Genomic DNA, 17651 nt, shown 5'->3' on the forward strand with positions numbered 1-17651 from the left:
TGAGAATCAGAGACATTAGAGAAAATTCTCATGAACTGTTTCAGTATTTAAAATACTGAAAGGAGAAAGGGCATACCTTATGACTCATAGACATGTGCTTTCCATATTGAAATGCCATCTTCTGGATCTCTGCATCATGCTTTGCCAATTCCATTGCAGCCCTACAGCTCTTTGCCAGCAAGGCACTATGGGATAGGAAAATCTGTTCTGTCCAAGTTGATATTCCAATATCTTCTGTAAAACGGGTCTCCTGAAAATGAAATTAAAGCTAAAATGAACAAGCTACAACTGTAACAGTATCAAATATAGGAAATTAGCAATGCGGCTTCTATTACATGAGTGCCAAACAGTCTGGACCTCAATAAACTAGGTAAAACCAATCACTTCTGTAAGTAGTGTTCTCCACAGAAGCTATGGAAAACTAAGTGTTACAGCAAGTTTTACTTGCTGAAGCTGACACAGTTTTTCATTTCTAGCTCACCCCAAAATAATTTCAGTGACATTTCTATAGGCCTGCCTCCAAATTGCTACACATTGAATCATAGGAAAATAAGGCTGGAAAGGACCTCTGGAGGTCACATGGTCTGACCTTCTGCCTGAGGCAGGCTCATTCCTATCCCATGCAAATCCTTCTCTAATCTACTGCTAACAAACTAAACAAATCAACCTTGTCACACAACCACAACCACAAGGCATAGCACCTTAACACCACCTGTAAAGCAGGGGGACAATAGCAGTCAATGTCCTGCTACCTGTTAAAATGTACTTGAGAGATCCAAGGGAGAGGGAAAGGTTCCCCCCTATAGAGGAAAGTGAAAATCTCCACAAAACCCCCACTGCCACAAACCCCTACAATCTGGCCATGCAATAAACTTCCTTTCTGACTAAATATGTGGTGGACTGGTGTGACCCTAAGAAGAGGGGCAAGACCCTCTAACCAATAACCTCCAGATTTTAGTCCTGGCAGGAGCATCAGCACTGGGGCACTGACTCTATCTAGCCAACACTGAAACCTTCTGAGGAAGGCAGAAAAAACCTGACATGCAGCAAGAGAAAGGAGGGAAAAATTTCTTCACAGCTCCATGCTGACTCATATCAAGTATGTGATCCACCAAGACTCCTGGATCCTTTGCTACAGTGCTGCCATGCAGCCAGTTTTCACCTGTTTTGTATTTGTTTTTGATGCTTCTTCTTGAGTAGTAGCACCTGAAGTTCATCCTGTTAGCTCCAGTCCAACTTTCCAATCTATTACGATTCTTCTAAAATGCACACTTGTCCTTTGTGTTTGCAAGTCTTCCCAGTTTCATGTTGTCTGAACATTTGCTCGAGAAGCTTTCTATTCCAGCATTCAAATAGTTATTAAACAAAGCTGAACAGCACTGGACCCAGGACTCCACTTGAAACGTCCCACCATTCTGACATGGATCCATTTATAATTACTTTTTGTTTGTAGCTATTAGTCCAGTTGTCCATTCACCCTGTAACAGTGTTGTCTAGCATGCATTTCTTCAATTTGTTTATAAGAAGTTCATGTAGGGCTGTTAAGCCTTGCTGAAGTCCTGATATACTATATCTAACGCATTCCTCCTTCACATCCACCGAAGTAAAGATTAGCACAATTTGTTCAAGGTAAATCCATGCTGGCTGCCTGAGATTGGCTTTTTCTCCTCCAGATGCTTGTAAATGGACCTCCTTATGATATACTCCAGTAATTTCTTGGGTAACACGGTAAGGCCAACTGAACTAGAATTCCCCAGGTCCACCTTTTTTCCTTTTTTTTCCTAACGCAAAAACAGGCTCACTATGTCCTTTGGTACCTCGCCCATCTCCCACAACTTTGTAGATATCATTGCCAAGGGCTCTGAGATCTCCTCTGCCAGTTCCTTTAGTACCCTAGATGAAGCTCATCAGGGCCTGCTTACCTAAATTAATTCAGAATATTATGAACATTAGTGGATAATATAATCATGCTTTCACTGAATTACTAGGAAAAATGTTTTTGGTATTTTCACTAAAACCTCACAGATGGATGCAAAAGACAACCTAGAAGTTTTAAATAAGCAGGCAGTGGTACTTGTAACGAGTGACATGTGAAGTTACTATATGATTACACTGAGTGCCACAGTACAATCTTTTCTAATATTAATATATAGAATATGCAAGTTATTTTTAAGAAAAACTATTATTAATACATGGCATTTTAATGAGAATACAGTATAACTATTTAAGAGATGCATCTGAATTGCTTCTTTCTTAAAAATAAGGAAGGTATGAAAACTTTTTCCCCCTTCTCTCTCTCAAAGGCATATCAAATATCAGAAATGTAAAGTCTGATCTTCCGTGGAAGATTCTGATGGATTTTATTCTTGTGAACTTTACCGCCTTAAACAGAGTGAAGGATGCTAAAACTTTAACATAGGTTTTAATCCAGAAAGTTTATTAAAATATAATTTCAACTAACTAAAAAAATAGGCGTTTTAAGCAACTTGTCTTAAAATCAGTTTCCCTCTCAATTATTCAATTTTAACTCTCTTGGCTCATGTAGTATTATCATAATTTTTTTAGTTAGTCTTCAGTGCTAGATAGAACCTGTATTTCTTTTAAATTATGTGCACACACACTTTAAAAGAAATACAAGTTCTATCTAGTACACACACACAGTATTATACAGTATGTATACACACATTATATATAGAGTGTGTGTATACACATATACATATATAGAATTTAAAAGAAATACAGGTTCTATCTAGTGTTTGTGTGTATATATTGCACACACACACACAAATATAATTTAAAAAATATGCAACAGTCTTGCCTTTTTTATACACTGGAAAAGAATTTAAAAATGGCCTTGAACTTTTTAAAAAAGTCCCTCTGGAGGCACTCTTAATATAAAAGTCTGATACAAAAGGTAAGAATAAAATAAAGAAACAAAGATGATAAATGAATAGGCAGAGAGAAAGCTTCTAAACTTAAATACTGAACCTAATTTCTCAACGCATTTAATTCTGTAGCTCAGATTGAGCCTAAATGTAAAATGAGAAAAAAAAATTAGAAAGCTAACAAGCTTCCTCCCCCCCCCCCAAAGTTACTTCAATTAAATTAGTGAGAAATGAATAAGAACTAAATCTGTGCGACCCCATAATTTTCTAGCAAGGTATTATCTGTCATGAAATTGGTAGCAAACGAAATGAAATCCCTCCATTCAGCTCTAATCTTCCTCCCTTGTGGATACTGCCAGAGCGCTGCATTACAAGGGAGAAGATAATACGAGACTGATGGGAAAACTAGCAGAATTCCGCAATACCAAGTAACCAAACAATGTATCAAGATTCCATTGCTTTCAGACACACCATTAATTTATATGAGGAAGGGAAAAGAATGGGAAAACCACATGTTTGCACTATATGTGATAACAATTTACCAAGTCAAGATTAAACTTTAGTTAGGTCTCATTTTACTATAATATTTGTGTTGTAATATCTTAGTTCATCTCTGAATACATACAAATTTTCATGACTGGCAGAATGTCAAAAATGATGCACAAGCAGCTGTACTAGAAACTAAAAATGCTTAATCCTTTTTAACTCAAATATATTTAATTTTAAAAGAAATTTCCAAACAAGCTGTCGAAGGATGCTACTCTTAGTTTCTTTTACTTGGAAGCAACTTACTCAGAGAGTCACTTATTGATGTTTCCTGGATGATGAATGCATTTCTAATAGTGATTTTGAAATGACTTATTTCAACTCCCACTTGACTTGTCTTCATATTGGTCACATTGTAACTTCATGAAATCATTGTGTCCAAGTGCTTAAAACAAATGTAGTAACTTAAAAAGCTAGTTTTCCTGAATAACAAATATAAGACATGCCTTTTGGCCAAAACCTATATAACTTACCTATACAAAACAAAACTTTACCAAAAATGTTACACAACTTGGAATTTGTTTGAAAATCTAGGCATACGAAATACAAGTCAAACTTTTAGGTTGGAAAAGGCAGTGCAATGTTCTGATACTTTGAACACAGGTGCTGAAAATCTTCTTGTCACAGAAGGAAGCATGCTCTAAAGGAAAATGTCTGATTAAATGTACCAGTATATGAACATGGGAGCTAAAATAGTGCAGGTACCAGTCAGAGAAGCCTTTTCCATTTTTTCCTATATTTAAGATTTCGAAGATGGAAACAGACATTGTTTGATTTCTCATTTGTGCTGCCTTAAACATTTTTAAGGCGGCACAAATGCTGAGGAAATAGGAGGCCTTACTCTTTGTTGGGCTACAACAGAAAAATCAGTGATGGAACCAAAGATAGTAATAGACTGATGCTTTACTGCAGTGGATGTCTGTCACCTCCTGGCATTTTATCAGCTCAGCCAGCTGGCTGAGTGAGGGAACACCTGGCGGTCTCCAAACGAATGGGCCAGATTGGGGAAAGTGAAGAGATCACGTCACCCCTTTTTCTGCACCATCAAGGTCAGGACAAGGAGTGATGTGTGTTCTGACCAGTGAAGCAAATCAGGTGTGCCATGACCAGGGATCCTGGTTTTCTGTTTCCCACAGAAAAACAGAGAAAACCACAGATTTCCCATTTTTATCAGAGAAAACACAGATTTCCCCTTTTAGAAGAGAAACCCACAGATTTCCCCCTTTCTGCAAAGAGCTCTGCAGGCTGGCAAAGTCCCAGCCTCAGGGAGCTGTTTGCAAAGCCAGGGGCAAAGTGCAGGACTTGACACACACACTTCCAAGAAGCTGCTTCAAGCTCACTGTTCTTGATGGTAAGTGGGGCTTGGGGGTTGTGGGGCAGGGCTGAGGGGGAAGCTGATTAGGAGCTGAGGGAGCAGGGAGGTTTGCAGCCAGCCAGGCACTCCAGCCTGGAGTGGGTTTGCAGCCTCCCTGCTCCCCGCCAGAGTGATTGCCTGGCTGGAAACCCCCGCTGCTCCCAGCCAGCTGCAAACCTCCCTGCTCCCTCAGCCCCCGCCAGCTTTGGCACTCCCCGCCGGACACTCCAGCCAGGAGGTGAGGTTTGCAGTTGGCCTGGAGCTGTGGGGTTTTCCAGCCAGCCAAGCACTCTGGCTGGAAGCAGGCAGGTTGCAAAGCCCCTGCCAACCGGGGTGTCTGGCCAGATGCAACCCCTGGGTCACAAAAGCTGTGCTTCCCACCCCGCTGCCCTCTCCCAGGCTCTCCAGAGCGCAGTGTGCGCGACTGGCGCAGCAGGCCACAGCAGGGCCACGCACAAAAGCTGCCTGCCACTGCAAGCTCCATGCTGCCCTTGCCACCCTTCCTCTTTGTGCATGTGGGCAGAGCATATCTGCCCTGCCCCCCCCCCAGATCTGGGGGGTGCAGGTCCCCCCTGCTCCCCAGAAGTGCACGCTGCCACTGGGAGCTGGCCCTGCCCAAGCCTGCAGCAGCAGTGGGGGAGGTGGCTCATACTCCTGCTGTAGCAGTCACTGCCTTCCACTGGGGGCAGAGGCCTGCAGATCTGGGTCCTTGGCCCCACAGCCCTGGCAGCTGGGAGGCAGGGGCTGTGGATGGGGGGCAAGGGGCATAAGCAGGGCTGGAGGGTTAGGGGGGAGTGAGGGACACCAGCAGGGCTGTGGGTGGGCATTTAATTTTAAACATGAATTCTGGGATTTTTATCAGACATTTTGCAATTTTTTAGCAGAGAATTTGTGATTTTTTGTCATGGAAAACCAGGATCCCTGGCCATGACACATCACAGCACAGCTGAATCATTCCATTCAATGATATCTATTTCTAGCCTTAAGAAAAGTCAAAGCACAATTGGCACTACTGTTGGCTGTGTCAGAAAAAGACAACAACAACAAAAAAAGAAAAGAAAAAAGAATCAAGAGAGTGACACACCCTTCCCATTGGGAAAGGTAAACCTATCAGAAATAGGTGAACTCTGGCCAGGCACCGTGGAAGACACTGGACGCCGAACCTTTCAATCTTTGTGAGTTAAATTAAAATAACTCTCAGAAATATACAAAATCCTAGCAGTGGGTTTAGTACCATGTGGACTACTTTGTGTAAAATATTTGTTCTCTCTTTACCATAACAGTATGAAAAATCAAGCCAAAGTAAATAACGTTGCCACTTTTTACACTGAATAACTGTAAACCATTTAAGTTTTAAAAATTCATTTTGCAGCATTGTAATTGCAAATGGCAAACTTTTAAGTTGATATCACCCCATTTACAAACACAAGCATCAGTAAAAATGTTTTTGTTTTATAAACATGTTTACTGTTTAGATTTTAAAATGAAATTGGCTTGCTGAGATTTGTAACCATTAAGCTTTCTTGGACAGTGCTTAAACTGCAGAAATAAACTTCCAAGACAATAAGAGATAGAAAACTCTTCTATAAGATCATTACGTGTTTTGCTCCAAGCTGTTTACTACCTATTGCTGTTAGGAATGGCCTTTTAGCACATCTATGGTGGCAAATATGAAACACTTCTATATACTTACTACAAACTAGCACTTAACATTTATGCCCTTCAAGGCACCATCTTAAAATAGCTCAACTGTTTTATCTGTCCCACTAGGGAAGAATCAGCTGGTAACTACATAAATACATATGAAAAATTGGGTACCACCAGAAGTCACTTCTTCTGAATAAAAAAATTGGAGCATTTTATAACTTAATTATCTAGATACAGAATAACAACTGCTTTGCCAGATTATTCCTGCACAACCTGATCAAACTAAGTGATTGATTTACACATCGAACTGGTCTAATCTTCATTAGTACGGAGACAATCCACAACATGCTTAGTATATTTTTATTTAGAATTTTCTCAACATTTGAGTTTTAATCAAATGATCTGTCAGCATCGCACACAAAAAAGATAAACGGAGAAAATAATAATAAAATAACGACAATAACAACAACAATAAATAGAGAATATTCTCGGGAAGCAGCAGCGGGAAGGAGAGGAGTTAGGCACACGTGTGTCCCGCACGCACGTGTGCCCCATAACTAACTTTTGACCCGAGGCAGCGGCGGCGGCGGCAGCAGCAGCAGCAGAGGAATAGGCAGCAGGGGCAGCAGCAGCTGATCCCCCGAAGGTAAGTGGGGCGGAGGGCCTCAGCACAGCTGAGCCGGATCCGGAGGGGAAGCCCTCCGGGTCCCATATAGCTGAGCCGGTAGGGAGCCGCGCTCCCGAGCCGCGCAGCGCGAACAGAGCGCGCAAACAGGCGCGCTCTGTAAGAGCGCGCCGGCGTTTGCGCAGGTGTTCGCGCCGGCGGGCGGGCTGGGAGGGCCAGGAGTGGGACTCCTGTACGGGTAGGACGTAGACACCACACAGGTCTACAAACAGCAGCTTAGAATGGTGTCTACGAGGAGTGCTGCTAGGGCCTCTGCCCAGGGGGACAAGGCTAACCGGGGCTGGTCTGAGGCCTCCACCCAGACCGAGCCCATGGGGAAGCTGATGTCCCCCTACCTCCCGGCCTGCGGGGGATCCCCAGCAGGGCCGGGGGGGGCAGAGATTGGGAGCCCCCACACCTGTCCGGCAGGTGCCCGGCTTAGGGCTCTGGAGGCACAGGTGAGGGAGCTCCGGGAGGAGGTTAGCAGGCTGAGGGGGATCAGGGAGGCGGAGGAGGAAATTGACAGTTATTTCCTTTCCCTGCAGGACCAGGCACCCAAGGAAGAAGCAGCCCAGGGAAGGACCTCCACGGCAGAGTGGCAGACGGTCACAGCCAGGACCGGAGCGGCTCGCAGCGAGCAGGTACAAGCTTCTCCAGTCCGACTGGAGAACAGGTACGAGGCCTTGGCGACTCTGCAGGAGATGGAAAGGGAGGAGGAAACCCTTGGGCAGGAAGAAATGCCACATTCTTCACATTCCAAACAGATCAAGAGATCTGAGAGGACCCAGAAGAGGAGGAGACGTGTGCTCGTCATAGGCGATTCCATCCTGAGAGGTATGGAAGGGCCCATTTGTCGCCAGGACCCTTCAGCATGAGAGGTCTACTGCCTGCCTGGAGCTAAGATTCAGGATGTGACGGAGGTAATCCAGGCCAGGATCAAGCCCACCGATTACTACCCCATGGTCCTTGTCCATGTGGGTACTAATGATGCGGCCAGGAGAACCCCCGATCACCTGATGGCGGACTACCAGGCTCTCGGCAGCGTGCTGAGGGAATTTGGTGCACAGGTGGTATTCTCTTCCATCCTACAAGTGAACGGACGTGGAAGACGGCATGAGAACTGCATCCGAGAGACCAACTGGCGGCTTCGGCAGTGGTGTCTCGAGGCAGGCTTCGGCTTCCTGGACAATGACCCACACATTACAACGAGGGACATGCTCAGCTGGGATGGGCTTCACCTGTCCCCCAAAGGTAAGCGTGTGTTTTCTTCCAGGTTGGCGGATCTCCTCCGGCGGGCTTTAAACTAGGCTCGTCGGGGGGAGGGGAAGATGAGGGTGGGGGAGGCTGTGGACCACCAAACCAGGTGGCACCCACAAGGACAGCCCAGCCTGAAGAAAGAGAGCTTTGGGAACGTGAAAGGCAGGGGGTGGACAGCAATACGGCACAGGTAAGGAACGGGAAGGTTAGGGACAAAAAGCCCTTTAGGACTTGGAGCGAGGGGGTAGCAAAAGCACCAGTCACAGGGCTCAAGTGCCTATATACTAATGCTAGGAGCATGGGGAACAAGCAGGATGAACTAGCGCTCCTGGTTGCACTAAACGACTACGACTTAGTGGGGCTGACGGAAACCTGGTGGGATCCATCCCACGACTGGGCGGTACATATTGAGGGCTATAGATTGTACAGAAAGGACAGAGTGGGGAAAAGGGGGGGAGGGGTTGCGCTCTATGTTAAGGAGCAATATACATCAACCCTCATCAAGACAGAATCAAAGGATGAGGAAGTAGAAGGACTGTGGGTTAGGCTACATGGGGGGCAAGGAGAAAAGGATTTGGTGGTAGGGGTCTGCTACAGACCCCCACATCAAGGGGAAGAAATAGATTTGGGGCTCCTGAGGCAACTCTCAGAGACCATAAAAGCTAAAGAGGCGGTGGTCATGGGGGAGCTAAACTACCCGGACATCTGCTGGGAGACACAGACAGCAAAGTCCCACCGCTCTCGCAGGTTTCTAACCTGTGTACAGGACCTCCACCTGACGCAGGAGGTACATGGTCCCACTAGGGGGAATGCCTTACTGGATCTGGTATTGGCAACGGGGGATGACATAGTAGGGGACCTACAGATCGGTAGCCATCTGGGGGACAGTGATCACCTAAAAGTACAATTCAACATAAGGCGTCGAGTGGGTAAGGTAACCAGTAGGGTGAACGTGCTGGACTTTAGGAAAGCTGATTTCAGCAAACTCAGGCGATTAGTGAAGGATGCACTGCAGAGTAGTAGTTTTGAAACGATGGGAGCCCAAGAAGGGTGGCTGTGCCTTAAGGAAGCTATCCTTCTCGCACAAAGCGAGACGATCCCCGTGCGAGGTAAAAGAGGGAAAGGGGCCAGGAGGCTTCCCTGGCTGACCAGAGAAATCCTGGGCAGACTAAGGGCCAAAAGGGGAGCACATAAAAAGTGGAAACAGGGAGAGATCACCAAAGAGGAATATACCTCTTCTGCTCGTGCTTGTAGGGAGGCAGTTAGACAGGCCAAAGCTACCATGGAGCTGAGGATGGCAACCCAAGTAAAAGACAATAAGAAATTGTTTTTTAGATATATAGGGAGTAAAAGGAAGGCCCAGGGAGGAATAGGACCCCTGCTAAATGGGCAGAAACAATTGGTGACGGACAGAGGGGACAAGGCTGAACTCCTCAACGAGTTCTTCGCCTCAGTGTTCCTAAGTGAGAGGCATGACAAGTCTCTCACTGGGAGTGTAGGGAGGCAGCAGCAAGGCACCAGACTTCCATGCGTGGACCCTGAAGTGGTGCAGGGTCACTTGGAGGAACTGGATGCCTTTAAGTCGGCAGGCCCGGATGAGCTCCATCCGAGGGTACTGAAGGCACTGGTCGACATCATTGCAGAGCCACTGGCGGGAATATTTGAACGCTCGTGGCGCACGGGTCAAGTCCCGGAGGACTGGAAAAGGGCCAATGTGGTTCCCATTTTCAAGAAGGGGAGGAAGGAGGACCCGGGTAACTATAGGCCAGTCAGTCTCACCTCCATCCTTGGCAAAATCTTTGAGAAAATCATCAAGGCTCACATTTGTGAGAGCCCGGCAGGACAAATTATGCTGAGGGGAAACCAGCACGGGTTCGTGGCAGGTAGATCGTGCCTGACCAATCTAGTCTCTTTTTATGACCAGGTCACAAAACGCCTCGACGCAGGAGGAGGGGTGGATGTCGTATACTTGGACTTCAGGAAGGCCTTTGACACGGTATCCCACCCCATACTGGTGAACAAGTTAAGGGGCTGTGACTTGGATGACTGCACAGTCCGGTGGGTGGAGAATTGGCTGGAGGGTCGCACCCAGAGAGTTGTGGTGGATGGGTCGGTTTCGACCTGGAAGAGTGTGGGCAGTGGGGTCCCGCAGGGCTCGGTGCTTGGACCAATACTCTTTAATGTCTTCATCAGCGACTTGGACAAGGGGGTGAAATGTACTCTGTCCAAGTTTGCAGATGACACTAAGCTATGGGGCAAAGTGGACACGCCGGAGGGCAGGGAACAGCTGCAAGCAGACCTGGACAGGTTAGACAAGTGGGCAGAAAACAACAGAATGCAGTTCAACAAGGAGAAATGCAAAGTGCTGCATCTAGGGAGGAAAAATGTCCAGCACACCTACAGCCTAGGAAATGACCTGCTGGGTGGCACGGAAGTGGAAAGGGATCTTGGAGTCCTAGTAGACTCCAAGATGAACATGAGTCGGCAGTGTGACGAAACCATCAGAAAAGCCAATGGCACTTTATCGTTCATCAGCAGATGCATGACAAATAAGTCCAAGGAGGTGATACTTCCCCTCTATCGGGCGCTGGTCAGACCGCAGCTGGAGTACTGCGTGCAATTCTGGGCGCCGCACTTCAAGAAAGATGCGGATAACCTGGAGAGGGTCCAGAGAAGGGCCACTCGTATGGTTAAGGGCCTGCAGGCCAAGCCCTATGAGGAGAGATTAGAGAAACTGGACCTTTTCAGCCTCCGCAAGAGAAGGTTGAGAGGCGACCTGGTGGCTGCCTATAAGTTCGTCAGGGGGGCACAGAAGGGAATTGGTGAGTATTTATTCACCAAGGCGCCCCCGGGGGTTACAAGAAATAACGGCCACAAGCTGGAGGAGAGCAGATTTAGATTAGATATTAGGAGGAACTTCTTCACAGTTCGAGTGGCCAAGCTCTGGAACGGGCTCCCAAGGGAGGTGGTGCTCTCCCCTACCCTGGGGGTATTCAAGAGAAGGTTGGATGTGTATCTAGCTGGGGTAATGTAGGCCCAGCACTCTTTCCTGCTTATGCAGGGGGTCGGACTCGATGATCTATTGAGGTCCCTTCCGACCCTAGCATCTATGAATCTATGAATAAACCAGAAATAAAATTATGGATCTCTCCCTAAGAGTAGGAATACAGTTAATCTGCAAAATATCCTGCATTTGATTGATGCAAGTTTTAACAGATGTCTTGGACATGACAGGGCATGTTTTATTGGTCTATTAATACATGCCTTCAGTGCTTTGTGAGGAAGAAGGGTGAGTGCAAATGGGCCAATAAAACATACCTTGGAGTACTTTAATATTTTTATCATGACTCTGAAACAAAAGAAAAACCCACATTTAAAAAAAATGGCTGCGAAAAAACAACACATCTTTTTTCATTACAAAAATAAGTTCAGAATGGGAAGAGTAGTTCATACTAGCCCGAATGATTAAAAGTAGAAAATGATATTATAGAACTATTATTTCTTCAATTTATGCTCCCCCATACCTTACACTTCAATATTTAGACAGAAGGCAGTGCAGATGGTACCTTATAGACTAATTCAGTCAGAGAGACATATGAAATGTGGTTCTCAACCTTTTCAGTCTCAAGAAAAGCCTTCAGATTTTTTCAGAATTTAGGAGCACCCAGGCTGAGAAAGAGCTAGAAGCTGGCTGGTGCCAAGTGAAGGGCGGGTGGGGGAAGGTGGAAAGCCAGACCATCCCCTACCATGCCCTCTTTTTGTGACTGTCTACCCTATCTATGGTCTGTACCTGATGGGGCAAGCACTGCTCCTCCAAGGCTTCAAAGCTAGCAGATCAGAGCCACATGCACTTGCAGCCCCTCCCACCAGCCCTGGGAGCATAGGAAGAGGTGGGAAGGAATGGGGGACAAGTAGGGCTGAAAGGTACAGCCCTGAAGCCCCATGGCCACTGTCTGCCCATCTGTGCACACAGCACAGCACACTCCTGGGAGCCAATGCAGGAGCCATCAGAGGGCAGGGAGCAGCTCGGGGCACCACTTGTTTGTGCGATGCTAGGGTGCCTAGCACTGGGAGGGATGAGGAATGATCCCTTACCTCCTGGCATGGGGTCCAGGTGCTGCAGTGCACCAAATGAAAACCAAAGAGGTAGTCTATAAGGTGCCACACTGCCCTGCCTTCTGCCTAACATCAGCCTACACAGCCAACCACTTCTCTCTGCTTCAGTATTTATTTAGTTTCTCTTTGCAGCTGCTCTCAGATCCAATTCAAACATTTTTCTCGTTCTCTTCTTGTTCCACAACAGAGGCATATTAATAAATGCTTGAGCATGGTGGGCCCTTGTTGCCCTGCTGGAAGGCAGGTTACTTTCAAATTCTACTCTGAAGCAAGTTGACCAATCTTTTTAAGTAAAAGTCTGAAAAGAAAGCCAGGTGCTTATAATGTCCAGAGCTGAAAAGAAAAAATAACTCCCTTTAAATTTGTTCTCGTCAGAAAGGCAGTGGCCAAATAAGAGAGTAAAACTGCTGCAGCCCAGCTCTTCCCAGTCTCTGTGCTCCACAGGCAGATGAGCCCCACTGAGCATTTATCTTCACTTTAAAAGGTGCATTATCCAGAGCATTTAGGCTATGGACAGAAGTTGTACATAAATTGGTCGAAGTGATCATGAACCAGTATAACCCTGTAACAGACCAGAAATTCAGGGTACTTAAACCTCTTTCAAAATGGCTGAAGCTGGTTTAAGATAAAACTAGATGAATGTAGTATCAAACTTAACTGATTTAGGTCAAACCGGTTTAAGGAACTTCTGTCCCAGATGTCCTCCTGATTTAACGTAACTCACAGTACTCCAGCATCCCAGGAAGCTGTGCAGTCCCGGGTTGTGCTGTCTGCTCCAGTGGAGCAGAGCTGGCTCACCCCCAGCTGTCAGCAGAGGCCTTTCCATCCCCAAAAACCAGGAGCTGAAGGGATTCCCTTAGCCTCACCCCCTCCTTTGTCAAGAGAAATCGGCCTGGCTCCCAGCTAGTCTGTGTGGAGTAAAGCCCCACACTGTGGGCTTCCCCACCCATGCCAGGCACAGTCTGGTTGGGGGTTTAGATGGGAAGGGGGAGGGGGATGCCATTCTGCCCCCACTTGCTCCTCAGCTGGCTTGCCCTGTAGGGGTCTGGCTGCTTTTTGCGTTTGAAAAAGTAAATGTCAATTCATTTTCTAATCAGTTTAATCTTCTAGGCAGTTTACAGAAACCTGCAGATATTGAATTGGTTAAGCCTTGGGCTTTCTGACTGTTTCTACTTAGTCTTAAAGAAAGACTACTCCCATTTTCATCAGTGCAGTAGTCAAAGTTCAACAGGTTACAATGCCTGCCATGACAAAAACCCTGTACTTTTAAGATGATGACTTAACCATTGTTCAGAACTCATATTTAAAAAGTAATATTTTAATTTTTTCTTCTGGCTGTTAACATTAGAAATTGTTAGAGGCTTATGTAGAACTCCCATTCCATTGCTAAAAATTTACTCCATCAAGCTAGTTCTTTCTAGCATGAGACCCTGTAAATATTCACCCTATTCTCAGATTGAGCAAAACAAGTATGGTTTTACTTTAAATGCTTCCTGAATTTTCATTTTTGAAGATAAGAACAAACCGGTAGGTAAATTACAAGTTGTAATTTTCCACAGCCTTGCTGCATTGGCCTTAGACAAGTCACTTTACTTCTCTTTATCTTATTTTTCCCCTTTTATGAATTGGGTATAGCTCTGTTCCTCTACTTCAGGAGATGTAAAGTTTTTTCATTAATACCCATCGAGAGCCTTGAGATATTAAAAATTCAGAAGATTCAGCATTCAGGAGAATCTCTATAATGGACAATGTTACTAACCAAAATATGAGAAATACATACACTCACTACTATTAAAAAAAAAAACCTCACACCAAAGTGTAACACTAGAAACTAGGTATCATGGTAAATTAGTACATTACTCTTACCTCAGAAAACTTTAGTTCATATTCTAGATTTGTTCACAGTATGTGCAAATGGAGCAATTAGGATGGGACCAGCAAATAATTTAGTATGTTGGCAACGACTGCTCAAGATATCCAGGACATGGACACATGCAGAATGAGATGCTGACTTGGCAGAACGGCAAAAGGAAATTAGCAGCAATTCATAGATGCTAGGGTTGGAAGTGGCCTCAATGGATCATTGGGTCCGATCCCCTGCCCTGGGCAGGAAAAAGTGTTGGGGTCATGTGACCCCAGCCAGGTACTTGTCCAGTCTCTTCTTGAAGACCCCCAAAGTAGGGGACAGCACCACCTCCCTTGGAAGCCCATTCCACATTCTGGCAACCCTAACCATGAAGAAGTTATTTCTTATGTCCAACCTCAATCTGCTCTTTCAGCTTGTGGCCAGTGTTCCTGGTTATTCCAAGGGGTGCTCTGGTAAACAAAGCATCTCCTATTCCCTGCTGTGCCCCCCCTCCCACCAATGAATCTGTATACTGCCACAAGATCCCCCTCAGCCTTCTCTTGATGTTTTAACATAACAATGAACCAAACCTAAAGCGTCCTTCAATTGGTTGAGCAGGTCGCAGAGGAAAAAATAAGTTCCAAGCTTGTTTGATCTGGGCTTGACCAATGACAGCATATGGACTAGGTTTGGCAGAATTTGATTTTAATAGGTAAACAACGATTTCACCTCACACTCACAGATTGATGAAAAATTATTCCCACCATTAATAATCAAAGAAGAGTGGGAAGGACAGAAGGTAGTGGCAGGCCAGAGTATAGAAGGCTGGTCTGTTTAAAGAGGGAAGCAAGCTGGAGGGAGATAACAGGCTACTTAAATCTCTACCCAAAGCCCGGCAGGGAGTATTCAAGCCAGACTGGAAGCAGGGGCCATGGAGAAAGGTGTGCAAAGCTGCAGCAGGGAGTTCCTGATGCCCAAGTGGGACAACTCAGCTGCAGAGAACTGGAAAGAGATTGTAAAAGGAGGCTAAGTAGAGAGGTTAATATAATATCTCAAGGTACTCAGCAAATCTGACTGGTGAGACTGGTATGTATACAGAAAGGCTCCAATTAGAAAGGATACACACTTTCTGGTGTTTTCTTGGTCTTCCCCTCCCCCATTCAGGAGGTGGAATATCTTTCTGTTGGTAATTTAAATGAATAAAAATTTAAATAAATGATTAAAGATAAACACTGATTTTAGCCGTCAAAATTATTAAAAGAATAAAAATTGAATTCTGCTAAGCCTACATATGACCTGTCAGAAGTTTAATCTTCAGGCACTATTTTAGTATGCTAATTTATATTAATTATATTTTAAATTAATTTTTTTAGTAAAGTGAAAATGACTTCTAAACCTTGCCAGACAGGACAAAATTATTCTTTTGCATATTTAACCAGACTAAGGCGGGGGAACACTGTGGAGCTATCCTAGGTACACTTTCCCCAGGATCTACACCTGTGAAGTGCTTTAGAAGTGTGGTAGAACACAAACATTTCCAATCCCTTCTGTGATGGGATGAATTCTTCTGTCATGGCCTGCAGCCCAGCATGTAGTCAAATGAAAGAGACCTGCTGCAAATGACAGACACCCAAAAAAGCCCAAAACTTTTCTAGTTCTATAGAGGACATAATTAATCAGAAACACAGCAGGAATGCAAATGGAATCACAGCAAAGCAGCCTCATTGCTAAAAGCAACTGTAGGAAGTTTACCCCTTACAAAGGCTGCTATTTTAAGCAAGCCATAGCTAAGACTTGGCAGCATATATAAACTTGCCTAGCTTACAGGAAATAACATTTTAAAGTTTATTTCACAGATTTGTATGAATTTAAAAAAAAGGCATGAGATTCCTTTTAAATAAAATCCTGAATACAGTGTCTATCAAAGCTTTGGTCAACCTGTGACTACATTTCTCTGGTTACCTGTTCATTTATACTAGGTACAGCAGACACAGAATTAGTGCACATTCCCCCCACACTCACTCACATGCCTCACTTAACAGAAAGGGATGAAAGAATAAGACAGCTTCTCTTTGGCTGATGAACAGTTGCCAGCCCAGGTGCTTCTTGTGATTATAATTTAAGTGATCTAGACTTAGAGTAAAGGTAAGATAACTCATTTCAATTGCCACCAAACAGCAATATGGTCTTCATAACACTGAACTCTATTTTAAACTTAACACTTGCATATGAGAAGCTATACACCTCATTATCAATTCCCTAATCATATTGCTTCCTAAAAGATCAGTAACATTTTAGGACTAGTGGGACAAGTTAACAGATCTTGATCTAAAGGCAGACTGCTGCTTGCAACCCAGCACCTCCACAGACCCCCCTGCCACCAAACTGCTGCCAACATCCTAGCTTCCCAGGCTTGATAAAACTGCTTCAAGGGCCAGATCTGGCCAGTGGATTTTGAGTCCTGCAGACCCCTGTCCTAAAGCAAACCTTCAAGATTTGTGTTTATGGAATAGCATTGCCATCCGAGATGGTTTTCTTTAAAAAGTAGAAATAGCATAAGCTGTACGTAACTGTGCACACCTGTTTATCTCCATAAAGCAAAATCATGCAATTAGGTGACTGAATTGGTAATAATAACAGAAACTTAAAAACATTATTTTCCTATTACAGACAATGTTGAGAGGATCATAGTAAACTCAGCTTTTCTTTTTTTTTTTAACATCCTGTGGAAACAAAAATCACTTTAGGAAGCATAGTGTATGGACAGGCATTAATTCAATGTACTACAAAGTGCGTCAAAACAATGATACCATAGGGGTGTATAACAGGGGCAGGCAAGATATGGCTGTCAGTGGACTCCATTTTCCAGCAGCCCCATGCATTTGTATGCATCTTTGGAAAACATGACAGTGAGGTAAAATATTTAAGAGACTGAATTACTTTCTTTGACCAGGTAAACCAAATTGCTGTTAGTCTAACTTTTTTGGAAAAAAGGGTCTAAAAATACAACTCCTAACATCTCAGCACCGGGCATCCATACACCTCCCCAAATAAACTTGTTATATCCAGGAGTAGTGAGGTCCTACTCTGAATTTTGGCTTCGGTGGTTTGCAAAAAACACAGATTATGATTTGCAAACCACACAAGCCATTTAGCTCAGTGGTGCCCAACATTTTTTGTCTTGCGCGTCAGTCGAGTGATGCCAGGTTAGTCTGTGAGCCTAATCCAGTCCACAGACTGGAACTGTATATGGTACTGGCTCAGCTTGGGCCCAGTCCAGCTGCTTGGAAACAGCCCAGCCAAGGCCCAATCTAACTGCATGGGGTGGATGTGGCT

The 17651-nt window shown here is 44.8% G+C and overlaps 1 protein-coding gene and 1 long non-coding RNA gene across 3 annotated transcripts in view; one reads left to right on the plus strand and one right to left on the minus strand.

The window, feature by feature from the left end:
- The window catches only part of PDSS2 (decaprenyl diphosphate synthase subunit 2), a 193191-nt gene that overhangs the window by 19135 nt on the left and 156405 nt on the right, over positions 1-17651 (minus strand). For both annotated transcript variants that reach the window (XM_090037571.1, XM_090037561.1), the window contains exon 5: positions 77-250. In XM_090037571.1, the coding sequence (XP_089893697.1) occupies positions 77-250 (174 nt within the window). The remainder of the gene's footprint in view (positions 1-76; positions 251-17651) is intronic.
- LOC149873000 (uncharacterized) lies at positions 7035-10333 on the plus strand. The gene is made up of 4 exons (XR_016439828.1): positions 7035-7769; positions 7861-8016; positions 8189-8347; positions 10278-10333. It is a non-coding gene; the product is annotated as an uncharacterized LOC149873000 (long non-coding RNA).

Source organism: Crocodylus siamensis, chromosome 1 (genome assembly GCF_052110815.1).
Source record: "Crocodylus siamensis isolate JL-2025a chromosome 1, ASM5211081v1, whole genome shotgun sequence".
Taxonomy (NCBI): domain Eukaryota; kingdom Metazoa; phylum Chordata; order Crocodylia; family Crocodylidae; genus Crocodylus; species Crocodylus siamensis.